This window comes from Rhinolophus sinicus, linkage group LG15 (assembly GCF_036562045.2).
Source record: "Rhinolophus sinicus isolate RSC01 linkage group LG15, ASM3656204v1, whole genome shotgun sequence".
In the NCBI taxonomy this organism is placed as follows: domain Eukaryota; kingdom Metazoa; phylum Chordata; class Mammalia; order Chiroptera; family Rhinolophidae; genus Rhinolophus; species Rhinolophus sinicus.
In genome coordinates, this window is record NC_133764.1 from 48,968,943 (window position 1) to 48,989,925 (window position 20,983).

General features: G+C 45.7%; 1 protein-coding gene across 3 annotated transcripts in view; it reads right to left on the bottom strand.

Moving 5' to 3' along the window:
* Positions 1-10,319: 10,319 nt before the first annotated feature.
* Positions 10,320-20,983, bottom strand: part of BRCA1 (BRCA1 DNA repair associated) — a 51,498-nt gene continuing 40,834 nt past the window's right edge. For all 3 annotated transcript variants that reach the window (XM_074320267.1, XM_019747814.2, XM_074320266.1), the window contains exons 17-23: positions 20,607-20,684; positions 20,079-20,119; positions 17,899-17,982; positions 15,115-15,169; positions 13,508-13,581; positions 12,402-12,462; positions 10,320-11,472 (exon numbers count right to left, since the gene is read on the bottom strand). In XM_074320267.1, coding sequence (XP_074176368.1) covers positions 11,357-11,472; positions 12,402-12,462; positions 13,508-13,581; positions 15,115-15,169; positions 17,899-17,982; positions 20,079-20,119; positions 20,607-20,684 — 509 coding nt within the window. In that variant the 3' untranslated portion in view covers positions 10,320-11,356. The remainder of the gene's footprint in view (positions 11,473-12,401; positions 12,463-13,507; positions 13,582-15,114; positions 15,170-17,898; positions 17,983-20,078; positions 20,120-20,606; positions 20,685-20,983) is intronic.

Consider the following 20,983-nt stretch of genomic DNA (forward strand, 5'->3'; position numbering starts at 1 on the left):
CAACAGATTTTGGTCCCCTCTGAAGGTCTGGGTTGTCAGAGGTTTTCTTTCCAGGGAGGGGGCTGTGCCTCTGGGCTGAGGAGCCCAATAGTTGGGAGGAGGGAATGGAGCTGTTCTGTGATCCTCAAATGCCTGGACAGAGGGGACCTAACCCCCACCCCCACCCCAGATGCAGGAGTCAGACTTAGCTTCCTCCTCTGCAGCTGTTTCCCCCACAAATTAGACACCCGTTTGGGAAACAATGTAGCCTCGTTAATCATTTAATGAAATAAACAACTAATCATGCTGTGATGCTTCCAGTGTTTCTTAACCTCAGCAATCCATCTGCCCAGGAGGGAGGAGAGGAAAGAAAGGGGTGGGGGCAGGGACTTGGTCTAACCCCTGAAATGCTTCACCTGACAGAGGGTCATCCATCCGCTTGTGACTCCAGCCTTTCCAGGAGGGACAGTCATGAAAAGAGCTAGAGATTTGGAGGTAGAGGCTTGAGGGCCTGGGTTCCAGCTCTGCCCCTTCCTCCTTGGGGAACCTTTGGTGAGGTCCTGCACCTGTCACAACTTCAGTTTTCACACCTGGAAAAGGCAGCTGATCACATCTACCTCATTGTGTTCCTGAGGAAGGTTCAGAGAAAAGAAAGGATGTAGAAAAGCTGTTTGACCCTTTAAAGGGGGCAGAGCTGATGTCAACCGTTATTCTTTACAACTTAGATATCCAGTGCTTCTGAGCCGGGCCTGAGAGAATGAGGAAAGGCTTGTTGGATGGGGCTTCTTGTGCTGGGGATACAAAGGCTGAGGAAGGCCAAAACACAGGAAGGGGAGGTCACTGCGTCTTCTTCTCACACATATCCTGCGGGCTAGAGAGAACTTTAGTGACTCCTCCAAAGGCTGAGGGCCTTTGGTCCCCATTTTTTGGAACTCCTCCCGTTATCTTTTCTGAAGTCTCTGGGTGAGGACCCCATGTTGCCATAGAGACCCCACCCCAGATACACTCAGACAGGTCCTGAAGGCTGAGGGAGATGGGAGGGAGCAAAGGGTCATGTCCCTGAGCTTGTGGGTGGGCACCAGCAATCCTGGCACAGCTGTCTCCACCAGTTCCACACTGTCTTCCCCAGGAAAGGGGTTCAACTCTTCTGCAGTATCCCCCCTTCCCTCTCTGTCAACAAAGGAGTTTCTTCTACACACTGCAGCCCCTCTCCTGTTTTTCCCCTTTTGGCTGTATTCCCAGTTTTCTCTCCATCTCTAGTCACTTCCCTAGTCTCTCTCCTCAAGGTTGGGGGTGAGGGTCAGACAAGGGGAGGCTCCAGGTCCAGGCAGGTGGGGTGATTCCCAAGCAGCTACTTCCCTGCAGCCAGAGCGACAAGAGGGACACATACATGAGTGTTCCTCCCCCAAGGAAAATGCCTCTGCTGTTGACTCCTAAATAACAGATGTCTGTCTGCATATTAATGAGATTGGAGGAATAATTGGTGAGTTTTTCATTCAGTCAGAATGAACCCGGAGGCCTTATGTTCATGCACACAGACACCCACTCACCCCGCCACCCTCCCACCTCCCCACCCCTCCCCTTCCCCAGAACACAATGAGACAGACGCAGATGCTGGCAAGCTTGACCCACAGAGGGGAGGGGCAGACAGGGAACTGGGAAGGGGTGTCAGCAGGAGGGAGACCTCAGCGGTCTGGGTCTGGGTCTGTCAGATTTCTCCCTCTTAATTGTCATCTCCCCTGCCTCCCAGGCGCAAAAGCTTGCATTTGTGAGATTTCACCACAATGCAGAAGGGCCCAGAGGAAGGTGGGAACCAAAGGGTAGAGAGGGTTGTTGGGGGAGGCAAGTGCTGCCTGGGTTGGGGTGGGGGAAACAAAGCAATGGCCTTTTTTAGCAAAGTTGTGCTTCCCATGAACCAGGAATCAGTGGGCGTCATATCCTGCTTTAGCCCTGTGCCAGGGTGTGAGGTGGAAGGATGGAGGTTTTGGGGTTAGACAGCTACCATTTTCCAGCTGGCCGCTCTTGTGCAAGTTACCCAACCATTCCGAGTCTCTCACTCTCCTTGTCTCTGAGAACACTGACCTTGCAAGATGAAAGGATGAAATGAGAGAGTGTCATGTGTCTGTGTTCGTTCTTGGTTTATAATAGGTCCCAATATGTATTTGCTCTGTCCCCACCTACCCCCCAAACACACCAAGACAGTTTCAAAATTGCTGCCTCTCCTGCCAGACCCACCCTTGTTAGGGCAGGGATTAATTAGGAGTTTAATATTATCCTGGCTTCCTGCAAACTGAGGAAAAGGTAGACAGGGGCAGAAACAGAGTAAGATGAGATTAGATAGACACGAGAGAAAACTGATGGAAACCAAGGCCTGGAATACCGTGTTTCCCCGAAAATAAGACTGGGTCTTATATTAGTTTTTGCTCCAAAAGACACATTAGGGCTTATGTTCAGGGGATATAAAAAATCATGCTAGGGCTTATTTTCCAGTGAGGTCTTATTTTCGGGGAAACACAGTAGAAGGAAAGCGACCACAGAGATCAAGAACCTTGAGCCAGCCGGGAATGGAGAAGGAATTGCAGGCAAATGGAGTGAGCCCTGGAATGAGAGTTTAGAATCTAGACAGTAGATTCTAGAAGCTCCAGTTCTGCCATGAACTTGCTGTTGGACCTTAGCAAGTCTCATCCCCTCTTAGCATCTCAGTCTCCTCATCTGTAAAAGGATGGGGTTGGTTTGCTCTCTAAGGTCCCTTTCTCATTGTGTGAGAACAAGTGTTCTAGTGGCCTGGGGGAGCGCATCAGTCACTCTGCTGTCTCCTCTTCCCCTTGGTAAATGGATCTGCTGCGCCAGCAAACAACTGTCCATTGTGTCCTAATGAGGGACAAGCAGGGAAAACCAATCACTTATGATGCAAATGAGCGGCGGCTGCAGCCTCCTCGCTTTCACTGAGCGCCTCTCTTCTGCCCAGACCCCGGCACTGCCCCAGTTCCCATCTGGTCCTGGAGGAGGAGGGGGGAGGCCCAGACTGGCCTTCCCATTGTTGCTCATGGACTCTCCCTGCATGGAGCCTCAACCCTCACAGCCTTGAGAGGCCCAGCTTCTCTCCTCGCTCCCAGGGCAGCTCAATTTTTGTTTTTAATTGAGGTGAAATTCACATAACATACAATTACCCATTTGAAGGCGTACAACTCTGGGACATTTCATGCATTCACAATGTGGTGGAGCCACCACCTCCCTGGGCTCAGGTGTTCGGCCCCTCTGCCCATCTCTATACCTCACAGCCTCCAGTGGCACAGGAAGGCAAAGGGTCAAAGGGTAATGTAGGGCCAGCCCGGTGGCTCAGGCAGTTGGAGCTCCGTGCTCCTAACGCCAAAAGCTGCCGGTTCGATTCCCACATGGGCCAGTGGGCTCTCAACCACAAGGTTGCCGGTTCAACTCCTCGATTCCTGCAAGGGATGGTGCCCTGTGCCCCCTGCAACTAACAATGGCAATTGGACCTGGAGCTGAGCTGCACCCTCTACAACTAAGATTGAGAGGACAACTTGACTTGGAAAAAATCCTTCAAGTACACACTGTTTCCCAATAAAGTCCTGTTCCCCTTCCCCAATAAAATCTTAAAAAAGAAAAAGAGAAAAAAAAGAAAAAAAAGAAATGGAGACTGGTGTTGAGTAACAGCTGAGAAAAGTCCAGAGCTGGCCTGGGGTGAAAGGGACAAGCCCTGCACTTTAGTTTAGGAGGGAGCCAGAAGGGAGAGATCATTACTACCTTCCCCAGCACAGCCCTGGGGCCCTGTCTTTAAGAAATGGCCTCTTGAATTCCTATGGCAGTTTTTTTGTTTTTCCTTAATTTCTCTGGCATTTGGTTAGAAACCAGATTTTGGATTCCACGGCTTTCAGAGCCTCTGTGGGCTTGGGGATGACCCCACCAGCAGGCTGTCACCTTGGCAGTTGCAGAGGGTCCTGAGACAGCCCTCACAAGCCCTATGCCTCCAGGAGAGACCTCCCCTCACCAGGCTCCAGAAACAGGCTTCACCAAGGGAAGGTTTTCTACCTACCGTACTTGGCACTAGTTTGTTCCAGAGTCGTATAGCTTAACAGCTGGGAAAACCCACATAAGTTGTAATTTGAGTTTCTTTTGCTAATATACACTACCATTTGGTTTTATATCCTTTTCAAAAGATGGCAAACATCTGCTTACCTGTGTCTGTGTTACCTTCAGATTCACCTTTATTTTTTCCTTCTCTAATGTAGGACACGTGGTAATGCTTTAAAAAACACACACAAACTCTCCTGGAATTAACCAGTACCAACTGCTGCACTGCAGAGAAAAACTTTACAGGGTCACAAACTTTCTTTTATCTTTTCCCCCCACTCAACTGGAGTCCATACTCCCTCTCTCCCAGACAAAACACAGTCCAAACAATATAATGAAGGCATTTCCTTCTGTGGTCTAATGAATAGGGACTCCTGGGCTTGTTAGTTCCAGGTCTGCCACCAATTCACTGGGTGATCTTTGACAAGGCCCTGATCCTTAGTTTTATCACCTATAAAGTGGGGATAACAATCTTTACCCTAGCCATCTCCCAGCGGACAAGTGAGGGGAAAGGAATGATGGTTATGCCAGTGCTTTGAACTTGCAAAGAGAGTATCATGAACATCATAATTATTTCTCTAGTGATGGCGGCAGCAGTTTACATGTCTTTGAGTAAACAGGCTGGAGGAGGCCTTGCTGGAGGACACGTGGATAGGGGAAACTGATGTTCTCAGCCTGGGTGGGTGTTGTTCTGATTAATCACAAAGGCGTAGGCTTTATGATAGGCAAAAGAGAATCAAGGAAATCTGTAGGTGTGGGCTTAGAAGAGGAAGAGTTTCTTGAACATTTAGATCTTATATTGTTTTTGGAGTAAACTGGGGTCCTAGAAAAATGAGTGGGGGGATTGAAGGGAATTAGCACTCCCAGTGGCAGAATGTGGGTAGTTTTCCAGGGACCAAAGCTCCTGAGGGTGGGACCAGCAGGTGGACAAACCCTTCACTCAGTGAGACCATTCATTCATCCTTTAACGTATTCATTCAGCAAATACTCATGGGTGCCTAATGAGGTAGCTGCCAGGCACACAGCTGGGCTGTAACAAAGATAAAATGATACTAGTCCTACCCATAAGGCCCTTCTAGTCAAATAGAGAAATAGCTTATTGAAAGGAAAAAGTGTCATAAATAAAGCGAAAATTCTGGGGTGTTCTGAGCGGGGAGAGATTCTCGGCTGAAGGCCTGGGGAGGAGGTGGGGTGGGCAGGATTTGGGCCTGAGGTGGCAGAACAGAACTGGCTCAGTACACGATACAGTGTGAGCAAAATCTGTGGATCCCTGTGTTTGTTGGTCAGGGTGCCTGAAAGGGTGAAGCATGGACAGGTTGGGTTTGGACTTGGGATGGAAGGTCTGGGGAGATTGGATGGGTGGGCGAGAGAAATGTATCCTTAGAAGACTCTCCCATCTTTTTCCTTTCTGGATCAAGTGCTCCTTCTCCCAATTCTGGCAGATGGGGAGGGGGGGTTCTTACCTGGGCCTTCTGGAATCTCCTGGCTTCCTTTTCACCTGGTCAAATCCTACCCAGGCTCCAAGGGCAGCTTGCGGTGCTTCACCAACATCCCCCCATAGCAGGCAGAGCCTGATCCCACAACACAGCCCCCAAAGGGCTTCTGAACCAGAGGCACAATTCTGCAAAGGTTCTCTGTGGCTTTCTTGCCTCACTCATTAAATAGAAAGCAACTTGAAGGGCAGAAATGGATCTTTTCTCCCTCCCTTCCACAACCGTAGTATGCACACGTACAGACATACAGGCTACCACAGATGTGGGGGCACATTGTCTCCCCTCCATCCTTAACCTTATTACTACTCACCACATCTGGGACTAGTTCCCAGCACAATTTAGCCTCACACAAATCCTTGTTTGAATCAAGGCTTTGCTACCTCCTTTTATTGTGTAACTTTGGGCAAGTTGCTTGACCTCTCAAGGAAGCATTTTCCTCCTTTGTTGGGAATAGTGCATGGCACTTAGGAGTGTGGCAAATGACAGTCATTAATGATTATTATTGTTGTTGCCCCTGAGAGCCAGCAAGATCAGATAGTCCTCAGAACCCAGGCTTGGGTTTCCATTTTCCTTCCCTTTTAATTTAGTCATCTTCTCATCCCATCTGCCTTCTGTTTTGTCCTCCTTGGGTCTTTCCTGTCACCAGTCTACAGGTCTGCCTGCGTTTTTCTTTCTAGGTCGCCTTTCTCTTCTCCCCTCAGAGAGCCTGCTGGTAGCTGATGATCGCTGGGCATGTTGTCTGTGCCTTGCTCTCTCCATCAGTCAATAAAAATAAATTACAAAATCATTTGTTTTATTTGTTCTTGTTACCTTGAGGGCTGTCTGAAATTGCCTTTCTTTAGAAAGCTGCATTTGCATATTTCTATGCTGGAGTCAAAGGCTGCAGCTGTGGTTTCACTGCAATTTAAATATTAATAAAACCTCCTAAACCTCAAACCTTGAGCTGTTTTTTTAAGCAGTCTGGCCCTTCTGCTCCTATGCTGCTAATATAATTTAATCTTTGTCCTGTGGATTTGTTTAAAGGGCCATTTTGGAGTCAACTGAAGCCAGCTGCTGCAACCTTGTAGATAAGAACCACTAACCAGCCCAGAAATCTTAGTTTTTCTTAACAGCCTCAAGATTCACCTCTCCTGGAGACAACTTCATACCAATTAGCAGCCTCTTTCACTAAGCCAGTGGTTCTCAAACTTGGGCTCGTTTCAGAATCAGATTGCTGGACTCCACCCGTTTCTGATTCAGTAGGTTGTGAGGTCCCAGGATTTGCATATCTAACAAGTTCCTAGATGATGATGTTACCTCCCCCGCCTTCCCCATCAGGAGACCAGAGTTTGAGAATCACTGCACTAAACTGCGTATTAAGCTGTTTTATCACTCCAGGTCCCTGAAACTAGGCCTCCGAAGTTCTTGTTCCCCGGCCACCATAATATGGGGGGTGGGGGGGAGTCTCTCCAGTTCTCCATCTGTGCAAACCATTAGATTTTCTAGCTCATTCAGACCAGCTCCCTCTGTACCTCTTCAATCCTTGCTCTCCACAGGACTTGGCTGTCTCCAGTTCTCCTTAATTTTCTATTTGCCCAGATTCATTTCTTTAATTTTCCCCTTGTTATGGGCAGATTTATAGGCTGTTTGAGGAAGCTAAACATCACTGAAGTACGGTAAAGGGGCCTCTGGCTCAGCCATTTTACAGTCTTTGATAAGCAAGCTCCCAGGGTGCCTGGCTAGCAAGCCCCACTCTCTCGGGTTTCTGTGGGTGGATCTGCAGTCCCCTTTCCCCTGCTTCTCTGTGCCACCTGCCTCTGGGGCTGCCCTTATCTGCTCCTCGCAGCCTTCACAGGATATTCTGGGCAGCTTGGCTTCTTCCGCTCCAACCATCCCAACACTGATGCCTTTCTTTTTCTCCTGCATGTATTTGAGCGGATTCTTTGTTGGTGATTCTGGTTGCATTTTTCAGGAGGGAGATAATCAACCGAGCTCTTCTCTAGGCCCCTCCCTGTGCCTGCATGATAATCCCTTTTTCCTTTGCAGAAGTTCATTTCCTGAAATGAGATAAAGGCAGTACAGGAACTTGTTCCCAAAATGCTGCTGGGGCCAGAGAGGACTACAGATTGTGGGTTGGAAAAGTGAGAGGACATCTTAAAGCTAGAGGTGAAAGGAACAAGATTTATTCCATCATCAGATAAGACTCTTAAACCCAGCCAAGCATCATGAGGTCAGGGCCAGAAGCTGACTTCCAGGAAAGGTTACGAAGAACTCAAAAAATAGATGGGGTGGACGATTTTAGGGAGATTTTGAGTGACAATCACAGAAAACATTTTAATGTGTCTTAGTCATCTCTGCTTTCACCCAGGATTCCTGGGAAGGCAGGCTGTATTAGATAGATGTTGCTTTTTCTATCAGCCCATCAGTGATGGGGACAGCAGCCTGAGCCCTAGCTCCCCACCAAGGGTCCAGGAGACCATGGCTTGTCACTGGAAATTAACACTTTTCACTGAAGACTGTTGTGTAGCACTGGCTTCCTGCCTGCCTTTACTGCTAACACGGAGATCCGACTCCCTGGCAGGTACACAGGGGGCTGGCATGGGCCCTAGAGGGGTCATGCTGTAGGTGAGGCTGAACTAGAAGGCTTTGACAACTGAAAGATAAGCAATCATAAGTTGGGAAGCTGGATGGGAATGGGAATAGTGGCCATGATACAATCCTGCAAGTCCCTGTGCCTAGGGCTGCTTTCCCAGGCAGGAACTTTCTACTGCTTCCCACCATGGCCCATAAAAGAAGCCAGAGTGCTAGTTCCTTTCACAATCCATTCCTCTCCCCAAATTCCCTTTAGACTTGAAACGGTGCCTTCTGACTAGGGTCAGTAGACTGATGCAGGTGGAAAATTGAATGATGGGATGGAAAGAGCATGGGTTCATATCTCTGGGTCATCATTTACTAGCTGTGCAAATTCTGAGCAAAATCTTGTATTTTTAGTTCCCATTCTTCTTTTTCTTTTTTCTCCAAGTCAAGTTGTCCTTTCAGTCTTAGTTGTGGAGGGCACAGCTCAGCTCCATGTCCAGTTGCCGTTGCTAGTTGCAGGGGCACAGCCAACCATCCCTTGTGGGAGTTGAACCGGCAACCTTGTGGTTGAGAAGACGCGCTTCAATCAACTGAGCCATCTGGGAGCTCAGCGGCAGCTCAGCTCAAGGTGCCATGTTCAGTCTTAGTTGCAGGGGGCGGAGCCCACCATCCCTTGCGGGACTGGAGGAATTGAACTGGCAACCTTGTGGTTGAGAGGACGTGCTCCAACCGAGCCATCCGGGAGCTCAGCGGCAGCTCAGCTCAAGGTGCCATGTTCAATCTTAGTTGCAGGGGGCGGAGCCCACCATCCCTTGCGGGACTCGAGGAATTGAACTGGCAACCTTGTGGTTGAGAGCCCATTGGCCCATGTGGGAATCGAACCGGCAGCCTTCAGAGTTAGGAGCATGGAGCAATAACTGCCTGAGCCATCAGGCCGGCCCCTCAGTTCCCATTCTTCAAATGAAGTGACAAATACCCACTTCATAGAGCTGTGATGGAGATTAAATGAGATCAAAATGTAATAATGAGTTTTCCATTTTCTCTGCTCTTCCCTCATCCACCCACCCATCTCACAAATATGGCAGCACTGAATTGTGTGACTTCATTCTCTTTGCCTCAAAGAGGATTCCAATTTCTGAACAGTGTAAATACCAAGAAATGATGACAGACTTTTATCTGTGAATTAGGCATGTGAAATAGGCGTGGTTATCAGAATTCTAAAGATGTCCTCCATAGATTTTTGTCCACTTGTTATTAAATCAAACAGGAATCTAGGTATTGCTGTAAAGGGGCTTTGCAGCTGCAAGTAAGGTTATGGACCTTGTAAGATAGGGAGATCACCCTGCATTAATTAGCTGGTACACAATCTAATCACCCGAGCCCTTTAAAACAAATTTCTCGGGGGCCAGCCTGGTGGCTCAGGCAGTTGGAGCTCCATGCTCCTAACTCCAAAGGCTGCCGGTTCGATTCCCACATGGGCCAGTGGGTTCTCAACCACATGGTTGCCAGTTCAACTCAAGTCCGCAAGGGATGGTGGGCAGCGCCCCCTGCAACTAGCAATGGCAACTGGACCTGGAGCTGAGCTGCGCCCTCCACAACTAAGACTGAAAGGACAACAACTTGAAGCTGAATGGCACCCTCCACAACTAAGATTGAAGGGACAACAACTTGACATGGAAAAAAAGTCCTGGAAGTACACACTGTTCCCCAATAAAGTCCTGTTCCCCTTCTCCAATAAAATCTTTTTTTTTTTTTTTTTTTTTTTTTAAAAACACAAATTTCTCTGGCAGGAGTTAGACAGATGAAGCAGAAGGGAAGTCAGAGAGCCCAAACGTGAGAAAGACTTGACCAGCCATGGTGGTGGAGGTCATGAGCCTAGGAATGTGGGAAGCTAAGTTTGACCTCTGGCCAACAGCCAGCAAGGAGACAAGATCTTCGTCCTACAACTGTGAGGAATAATTTGGCCAATGTGAAATGAGCTTGGAAGTGGATTAATCCCCAGAGCCTCTAGAAAGGAATGCAGGGCACTGTTTTAAGCCACTAGATTTGTGATAATTTGTTATGGCAGCAACAGAAACTAACATAACAGGTTGTGAAATACCCTCAACAACCCTGGGAGGTAGGTACTATTACTACCCTCATTTTACAGACAAGGAGACTAAAGTACAGTGAAAAGGCAATGAGAGCGTGAGCCGCGAAAACAGTCATGTGGTGCAAGTGTTTGCTACCAAGTTTATTTGCAGGTGAATAGCACATCATTTACAAAACGTATTTTGTACAAGTAAGTCTACACTGCCCTCACACACTGGGGGCTGAGGAAGACCTAGTCCCTCCAACAGCTATAAACAGTCCCGGATAATGAGTTTATAAACACTTTCTCTTTCTTCAGCAAACAAAATTATTTATGAAGCTCAGCAATAGACAGCAAAGGGGAAAAATTACCTCAAGGAAAGCAACAGCTCCTTTCCTGGTGGGATCTGTCATTTTACAGACATGAAACATTCATATCAGAGATCTTCTCTTTCAAAAGGATGGGTTACATATCAGAGCTATGACAGTAAACATTTTATTTATTACCGATAGGGAATTAGAAGACTCTTTGGACACCATTTCTTACCGAGACTTTTGGAGATCAGGGTCAGCATGGCTCCCTTCTCCTCTAACCCTCAAGTCTCATCTTTCTATCCATTGTCGGCCTCTGAATCCCCTTCCCGATGTTCCACTCCAACATTTGAGAGCTGCCAAGGACTGTTCTGATTTTAAGTCACACCACAGATCACCTTCCATTGAAGGGCCTGACTCTTGGCTTTTATGAACATAGGGTTTTAGAGAAACAAACTCGGGGAAACCATCTGTTCTCCTGAGGCCAGCCACTCTGTGCCCTCAGCTCTAAGCCAACAGCCCCAGCACAGGGAATAGGGCTGACAAATAATGAGTCAGCATCTTACTCAATTGGTGGTGTTTAAAATGATTTTAAATTCTTTTCAGGTAAGAAAATCACCGCAATTTTGTGCTCATGACAGATTTCAAAGGGAGACTTGAAGTAGAAAATCTTTAAGGAACCCCTGCATAGCCAGAAATTCTTCTCAGGCTGATGTACCTAAAATATTTAGTAACTGGGACTGTGGAAAGATTGAAGAGGAGTTCCCAGGGCCTGGAAAAAGGCCATTTCCTCAGCTCATGCTTGGGGTCCTCTGGAGATGGACCCTGTACGCTATACACATGGCTGGCTGGAATCAGCAGGAGATCTGGGGTACCAGGTAGGTGTCCAGCTCCTGGCACTGGTAGAGGGCTACGCTGTCCAGTACCCACTCTCGGGTCACCACAGGTGCCTCACACACCTGTCCAATCGCTGAGGACAGAGAAAACAAGCAGAGATTAGTGTCAGTTCACATTTTCCCAGACTGGTCTCTAGTCAGTTTACTCTGAGCTTGGGGTCACTCAGGTAGGAGCAAAATTGTCCATCTTAAGCAATGCTTGGGGACACAGGACCTTACTCAGAAACTCGAGGCATGACTGCTGGTGAAAGCCTACAGCTTCTGACAACTCTATTAACATGAGCTCCAATCTGTTAAAGGAAAAGTCACCACAGAGAGCAAAACAGCATTGCAATTTAATGATGTGGAAACATATTTGCAATATCTTAAGCGAAAATGCACAACAGTAACGATGAACATGATCACATTTGTACAAAATCTAAGTGTGTGTGCGCACGCGCGTGTGTATATATAGATATCTATCTATATATGTATATATATACATATATAGATATCTATCTATATATAGATGTATATACACGCGCACACACATGCCCAGAAGAAATTTATGGTGATCATCTCCAAATAGTGGGATTACTGGAATTCTTCGAATTATATCTGTGCTCATTTCTATTTTAGGTGATGAACATTCATATTTAACCCCCCCCCCCAGTGGAAATAGTTCACGCATTGCTTTTATAATGCAAAATAAACAAACAAAAAGTTTTGAAAGGACATTTTAGCCATTCATTCATTCATTCAAATATTTATTGAGCACCTAGGATATGCTAAGAACTGTGTTAATTAATTACTGGGTAACCTGTGGTGAACCAAACTCATCCCACAGGACTCCATATGACACAGGTACATGTCTGTGGGCTTCTGGAGCCCCACGAAGATGCACCATCTACTCCAGCTGATCTAAATGGGAACTTTAGACCTAAAATCACCACAGTAATCGGCACCCTTAACCTGGGCCCTCCATCCCATACTCCTCTGCCTGAAGGCTCACAGTAGGACTTACCATGGAGACCACTGTCCTCTCTCCAGGCATCTGGCTGCACGACCACAATTGGGTAAGTATCCTGCATGCCCAGGAAGGAAACATTGAGGGTATCAGAACAGGACTTTTGGAACAGTCACTTCACCATTTCTTTTTAAAAAAAGGAGGGTGGGGCCGGCCGGTGGCTCAGGCGGTTAGAGCTCCATGCTCCTAACTCCGAAGGCTGCCAGTTTGATTCCCACATGGGCCAGTGGGCTCTCAACCACAAGGCTGCCGGTTCGATTCCTCTAGTCCCGCAAGGGATGGTGGGCTCCGCCCCCTGCAACTAAGATTGAACACGGCACCTTGAGCTGAGCTGCCGCTGAGCTCCCGGATGGCTGGCTAAGTGGGTTGGAGTGCGTCCTTTCAACCACAAGGTTGCCAGTTTGACTTCCACAAGGGATGGTAGGCTGTGCCCCCTGCAACTAGCAACGGCAACTGGACCTGGAGCTGAGCTGCGCCCGCCACAACTAAGACTGAAAGGACAACAACTTGAAGCTGAACAGCACCCTCCACAACTAAGATTGAAAGGACAACAACTTGACTTGGGGAAAAAAAAAAAAAAGTCCTGGAAGTACACACTGTTCCCCAATAAAGTCCTGTTCCCCTTCCCCCCAAAAATCTTTTTTTTAAAAAAACTATATATATAAAAACAAAACAAAACAAAACAAAGGAGGGCGCAGTGCTGCTCACAGTGGCCCATGCGGGGATCGAACTGGCAACGTTGATGTTATAGCACCATGCTCTAACCAATTGCGCTAACCACTTCACCATTTCTTGATGGTTTGCTGAAGCAGACTACTTTGGGGCAACCAGAAAGGAGGGAGAAGGGCGCATGGCAAAAAGGAAGGGCTCCAGGGAAAGAGCCTTCCCTCAGTGTATTAAGTCCTTCTAGCTCTCAGGTCCTTGTTCCTCCCTTACAGACGGAGTCTTACGGCACAGATGCGTGATCAGAGAAGGCTCTGGGTGAAGAGAGCCTTCTCAGGCTACTTTGGGGGGTTTGAAGGACAGATGAGTGATGCCTTGCTCAATCTCCAGACAGAATATTAATAGTGTCCTCCCCCTCTGACAGGACACCAAACGCTTACCTTGCCGAGGGTGAACGAGGAAGGCTCCTTCACCACAGAAGCCCCACAGAGCTGCACCATCCACTCTAGCTGATCTAAACAGGATATTCAAACCAGAAAATCACCATAGCAACCCGCACATGTAACGTGTGCCCTCTACCCCATACTCCCCTGAATGAAAGCCTCCAGTAGGACTTCTTAGTGGGAGTCCCTGCGTCTCTGCCCCAAAGGGACAGAAAGGCTTTAAGCTAGAATCTGTAGTAGGGGGAGGGATTCTAAGTCAATTTGCTACCTACTCTGGTTATCAGTCCCCATAAGGCCATTTGGTAGATAAGGTTTAATAGTATCTTAAATAAAACACTTTGAAAGAGAAAAAAAAACACCAAAAGCCAAGATCTAATTTACATTAATTTGACTAAACTGCTGGCTAAGATAGTACTGTGAAAAAACTCCCACCTGCCTTCCCTCCCTTCTTGCCTAATTCTGTGTTGGTAATTGATAATCAGTCACTGAGTGCACCATACTCAGTAGTAATTACTGTCAATGTTGAGAGACGGGAAGATAATTCATTCAGTCAAAAACTAAACAAAACAAAACAAAAAAACCTTTTCATCCTGGACAGAGACTCAGCACATCAGCTGGGAAAGGCTACGTGCTAAGCTGGAATTGACATACTCAGGGGACTAGAATTCAGGAGAGGTTACAGAAATGTTCCAGTGCACCTGGAAAATCAGCACAGAACTGACCAGTGGGTGGATGCTCTTTTCTGTCAGCCCATTTCTGGGGATGGCTGAGGTGCTTCTGTTTGTCTGAGTGCTCTGAGGTCAACTGACTCTCCTCCAAAATGATAGCTGTGAGACTCGTTTTCATTACACCAAAGTACAAAACCACAGAGAAGGCTTTGAGTGTGGCACTTGGAAATTTCATAAAAATCCAATCAATAACCAATAAAGAAGACATAAGCAAAATTCCTTTTTCAGGTTCTTCTTACTGTCACGCTTCTGTCCCTGACCAGATGCTAGGGCCGTCTTCTGAGGAGTAAGAGGACCTGATCCCTGGGGCAGAAATGGGCACAGAAGTGAAGGTGGGTGGCCTTTGTTTCCAAAAGAAGGAACCAAATCAATCCACACCAGAGCTTCAGTGTATATAACTCCAGAGCTGAGCCCCACAGCACTCCTAAACATAACATCACATTCAGTGTCAAAGTTCATTAGAAAAGTGTTCAGCAAGAGTCTTCCTCTGCTCAGGGCCTGTATGGGGCTCCATGCCCATAGGGCTTATGCAGTCACTGTGTTTTCTTTTCTGTGTCAAATGAAGATGGTTTAGGAAGAGAACTCTCTCCCTAACTTATTATTCCTCAACTTCTTAGAGCAAAGGACAGTAAGGGCAGTTCTACCCCATCTGAGAACAGAACATTCTCTGTCTTAGATATCAATTCTTCACTGCCTTCTAGCTCCTGAGAAGGGGCACAGGGCTAGTTATTTTTGGCCACAGGGTAACATTTGTCTGACAGGTGGCAGGGAAATAGACTAACCTCTCTCCAATCTGAGGAATCCCCACACAATAATCCCTCCTGTAACACTGCACTAAGTAAGGGGACGGCTGGTGCTGTTCTTCCAGTCTCTTACCTGTAGGCATGTTGGTAAAGGGCCCATAGCAACAGATTTCTAGGCCCCTGAAGATCTGGGAGAAGACAAGGACAGAAGGATGGAGAGAAAAAAACACTAGTTATAAAAGATGGGTTTTATAAAAAACAATATAGAGACTCAGAATGAAAAACTTTTTTCCTTTTCTTTACCACCTGACAATTTCTGCTACACTTCCAAAGAAAATTGGCCCAGTGTCCAGAACACTGGTGGATTCTAGAAGACGTTTTTGAAATAGTTGTCTGTAATCGATCTACTCTACAGTCACGCTTTGTCACCCATGGGCTGACCACCTTGCCACCAGTCAGGCCCAGGCTCCTCCCTGATGGCCTTTCCAGGTGACTTCACTTCTTGTTAGAGACGAGAAAAAGAAAAAAAAGATCCCGCTTTTGTTTCATGGCAAGAAACTCAGCTATTAGCCAACGTTTGCTGTTAATCCAGACTGGGTACATCCATACTAACCATAACCCTAATTGGCAGAGGTCTCCGTGTACATGCACATGCTCCCTTTCTCCTCCGACTTTCTTCTGCTCCTGAGCCTGCGTTCCTGCCTTCGCACTGCCCCAGAACGCCATGTTCCTTCAGGATCAATGAAGTGAAGCTCTGTGCTGCCTCTCCTCATCTACCGAGCTGACCTTACTGCCTGGTTTCCAGGAGACACCGATCCTACTGCACCTCCTAGGGACCTCGACAGCACTGACCCAAAGGCCGTCCTGTGACAATGAAAATGTTCTCTACGTGTAGTAAGAAGGTAGCCACGAGTCACGTGTAACTACTGAGCACCTGAAATGTGGTTAGGATGAGTGAGAAACTAAACTTTACATTCTATTTAATTTTAGTTATTTAAAATAGCCCCATGTGGCTGACGGCTACGAGGTTGGACACGCAGATTCTTAGACATGCATTGGCTTTGGTTCTTAGGGAAGAACTTGGATATCATTTAGAAGAAATCTAAATTTGTGCCATTTGGCTGGATATATATCATTCTCCCCATCCCACTAAAAAGAAAATCGCCTAGGTTCTAGAACTCACCTTGCTTCAAATAAGAGAGACTGGGGTAGAGAAAAATCAGGAAGCTAAAAACACATGACTACCTTTTAGGAAAACCCTCCCCACCCCCAACTACAGCCAGAGGAATGAGAAAGGGCAGCGAGACAAATCTGTTTCTGTTTTAAGTGACAGCCTCCATCTGCGCCTTCACCGTATGAATAAACTGCATCCCCAACCTGTTGACAGGACCTAGATGCTCATAATGCTAAAAGTTTTCCCCAGGCAATCAGCTGGAGCCGAATGTTGCTGCAAAAAGTACAAAAGATTAGAAAATTTTACATCCAGGCTGACACTCATTGAGGAGGATGTCTAGTTATTAGATAAGAAATTTGAAGTTTCACCTCTACAAATACATTTCTCTTCCACAGGAAAATACTATGGTGATAGTTTGTATCTTCAGAATGTCATTACTTTGATCTGGCACTTTCCATCATTGCCACCCCAAATGCAGGAAAAACTTCCAAACACTGGAATTTCCTTTGAAAAAAGGGAGAACCTGGTGCTAATTCTGCCTTGCATACAGTGGAATAAACACAAATGGCTGGCTCATACAGAGCTCCCCTGGGTTGAAGGCAGAAGCAGAAATAGGACCAGCAGCTTTTCTTGGCATCTGGAAGTTACTTGATAGGTTCAGAGGGTAAGGGTGGGCTGACCCCAAAGGTTCAAGGTCCTAGGGCTTGATTTGTGACCATCTCCCACAGTAGTTTTCCTTGGACAATCACCTCTGTTGGTTCTCCCTCAAGTTCTGTAAAGGGACAGAAGGCGGCCTGTATGAGGATGTTCTGCAGTGTCCGATGGTGCATGCTCGAAAGGGGAAGAAATGCAGGCAGGGAGCATGAGCACTCGGTCAGGGACCTGAGAAAGCAGCTGTCTCAGGCCTGACAGGCAGGTGTGAAATCTTGCCTGGACCTCTTCCTGAGAGAAGGACATAGTTCTGGCTACATCATTTGTTACAGGATGATCTGGGGAAAGTCACTGAGTCTTCCTGGGCCTCTAGTCCTTCATTTGCGAAGATGTTAGATTAATCTATTTTCCTCCTCGGTGAAACCTTCTGTAACTTTCCAAGAAACTATGGTATTATCATTAAGAGCTCAGATTGTGGAGCTAGACTGTTGTGTGAGCTTGGGCAACTTATTCAATCTCTCTGAGCTTCAATTTTCTCATGTATAAAACAGACATAATTATAATACACGTCTCATAGGGTTGCTGTAAAATTATTAATCAGTTACAATATGGTTGAGTGTTCAGAGCTGGCATATAGTGAACATTACAGAGATTAGCTATTGATTATCAATCACTTTCACATCTACGCATCCACTGCGTACATCAGCCTTCACAGCACTTACCATACTGCTTTAGAGAAAGACACCATGGAGAAGTGGGAAGAGCAAAGGCTTAGATTTACATCTATTTCAAATCCCAGCTCTGCCACTTATAGCAGAGATTTGAACCCCAGAGTGGACCAAATTACATTGCTTCTCTAAATTCCTAAGTTCCTTCACTCATACAATGGAGATAAGACTAATTTTATTTACCTTGTCGGGCTAGGAGAACTAAAAAACAAAAAAAATTATCTATATAGAAGCACCTAGCTAGTGCTCTAGCCATGAGTACATAACACCCCTTACAAGACGAATGAGACCACCTCTGCGAAGGGGGCTGGAATGCAGAGCGGTAACGGAAGGGTTTTTGTCAACATGGGGAGAAGGGCTTTACCTTTCTGTCCTGGGATTCTCTTGCTCGCTTTGGACCTTGGTGGTTCCTTCCATTGACAACATCCCCTCTGACCTCAAAATCACACTGAAAGAAACCAAACCCAAACCACAGAGATCAGAGGAAGAGAAGCCTCCTTCAATGGAAGCAGAGTAGATGTATGATATTTTAAAAATTCAGTATCACCAGGCAAGGTTTTGAACCCTTCCCACCCCCAAAATCATTCTTTCTGGTGGACTGGATGAAATGACCAGTATCTCAGAGGCTGAAATCAATTCCCTGAAGCAAATCTTTGTGGGCAGAAATGAACAATTGGCTTTTCACCTCACTGGGACTTAATGTATTTTAATTTTCAACATCTATCTCCTCTCAAAACATTCACTTAGCATTTAGATTAAGCTGCTAACACTGTGCTGTTATAAAGATAACTGGAGAATTCCTGATCTCTTAAATCAATTGTGGGCTTCTCAGATTTTCATTGAGAGGTTTAGTTAATGAAACCAACATTATAAAACATACATCTAATACACTGAAAAAAAAAAAGGTTTTTTATAATCACTACTTTGACTGGTCAAGGACGAGGGAAGAAAGAATAAGGGGATTGGGGAGGTTAAAGCTTTTGGGAGAAATTTTGGGAAGAATACTTAGAAACAATTCTGACTGAAAGTCAAGATTGTAGGGAAGACCACATCTGTTGCCAAGACTATTATGAAGAAAAATCGTCATGACAGTACAACCACAGGTTGCTGTTATGTAATCTATTTGAAGATGACTCTCATATTTATAGTCCTGATTGTACCCCTGTGCCTCTTTAACCTCTCTACCGGGAGATATACTAGTATTAAATCCCAAAATTCACTCATCTAACAGAGCTCTACTCCTGCCTCCTGCCTTTCTCCCCTCCCACTATGCCCTTTCCCCATTTCTTCCTTATCTAATATTAACATCCATTCCATTGTTCAGGTCAAAACCCAAAGCGTCACTCTCTCAATTCCTCTCATTGCCTCATCCTCTAAATTTAACCCATTAGTAAGTCCTACCTCCAAATATATCTCAAACCACCCTTTTCTTACCATCTCCATGTCTCCAATTACCCTATGCAGAAAATTCAAATTCTTTACCATGACTTACACCAAATCTTACCTGATCTGGCCCTTGTCTATGACCTTTTCCTATCCCTTGTCTAACCCCTGCTCCCTACATACTAGTTACCAGTTATTACTCTCCAGCTACACTAGTCTATTTGTCTTGAACAACCAAGCTCATTCCTGTCTCAAGACCTTTATGGCTGCTGTCCCTCTGCCTACAACACGTTACCTATATTTTTCAAGGCCAATACTTTGTGTTTCAGGTCTCAGATCAAGCACTGGAAGCCATCCCTGGTCTCCTTAACTAAAGTAGTCAACCTCTGTCCCCAGTTAATTACTCGTCTGCTATTCTGTATATTTCTTCCTATTTACTGGTATCTTAAGTGATCTTTATTATTGTGTATTTCCCCTCAATAGAACAAGAATCCCGCCAGAGCAGGGACCTGTCAGTTTTGTTTATTGCTGTATTCTTGGTACCCAGCACATACTAAGCTCTCAGTAATATAAGTCACTGAACGAAAGTTAAAACCAACAAAAATGTCAATTAATTATGAATATGCTAAATAGCGCATAACAGTTTAAAAGTGCTCTTGTTAATTTTATATTGCCTGATCTGTTGTCATCAGCAGCTCTTAGATGGCTGTTCTAAAATTATTCCTCCTCCTACACTCATCTTATTTACCTCTCACGGTTCTCAGTATCATAGAGTAATATCTCTTTGAAGGAAACTGATTTCTAAACAGATACATTTGCATATTAATATGAAGGATTTTTCTTCAACAACTGTGAACAGTTCTCTACAAAGGTGTATGCATGTAAGATTTAGGTGGGCCTATTTCTTTTGCTTACGAGTCTTGTTTCCTGCTTGATACATTCTTTTTCCTTCCTCTGAGGAAAGGATCATTTCTGCTGAAACTTAGAACAAATGAGTGAGGACACAGAATTTCTGGGTTTGCTCTGCAACTCTTGATGATCCCCATCATCGAGGAAAACCCGTGGAAAGTGGTCCGAGGAAGGAAGCAGCTAAATTTTCAGTGATTATGCGACTCAATGGCACCAAGTCTTTCTGATTAGTTTGTAACACAAAGTACCTACCTCATCTAGAATCTTTCTTTCTTCCATAGACTGGGTCACCCCTAAAAAGATCACAAAGACAGGTCACAATGCAGAAGAATATGCTCTTTTTACAGAGGTGGATGGTGAAGCGATCACATGAGAGCACAGAAGAAATAACAGAGTGGAGGTCCTCTCTATAAAGCCAGCATTTTAATAAGGATTGCAGCAGAAATTTCCTTCTGGAGACACAGTTAATGCTCAATCCAAACATAAAAGTGCCTGCTGCAGATGGATTTCTGCCTACTATTAAATAAATCCCTAGTTTATATGCTAACATTGCTAGGAACAGATTAGGTCCTATTAGTTATAAAAAGAAATCCATTTTCCCAGCATCACCAGCTTATCTGAACAAAGATATGCATTCAAGATAAAGCTAGTTTAGTGTTATCATTAAAGACCTTTTGGTAATTCAGATTTGGCATCAGCAAAAACCTTAGGTGTTAAAATGTTAGGTGTAAAAATGCAATTCTGAGGTGTTAAAAGAAGGGAGAAATACATTGTACTTACAGAAATAGCTAACTACCCATTTTCCTCCTGCAATTCCCAGAAAATATTTCAGTGTCCGTTCACATACAAACTCAACATCTGCAGAATGAAAAACATCCAAACGATTAATAGAAGTTGAAAACAAAGTCAGGAAGTGCTGCCATAAGATGCTAAAGAACTCCAGGTCCATATGCTACTGGAAATCAACCTGGATCGATGATTCCAACACCCCTGGTGATAGAATCAGAGGCTGGAAGCACCCCTAATGATAACCAGCAGCCTTTACCTGGAAAGAAGCCTGGAAAAGGCCAATATGAAGTTAAAACCAGAGGAAATGTCTGCCCTGTTTCCTAGATGTCAAGACTAGCTATAGACATCCGACACTATGTTCAAGGAAT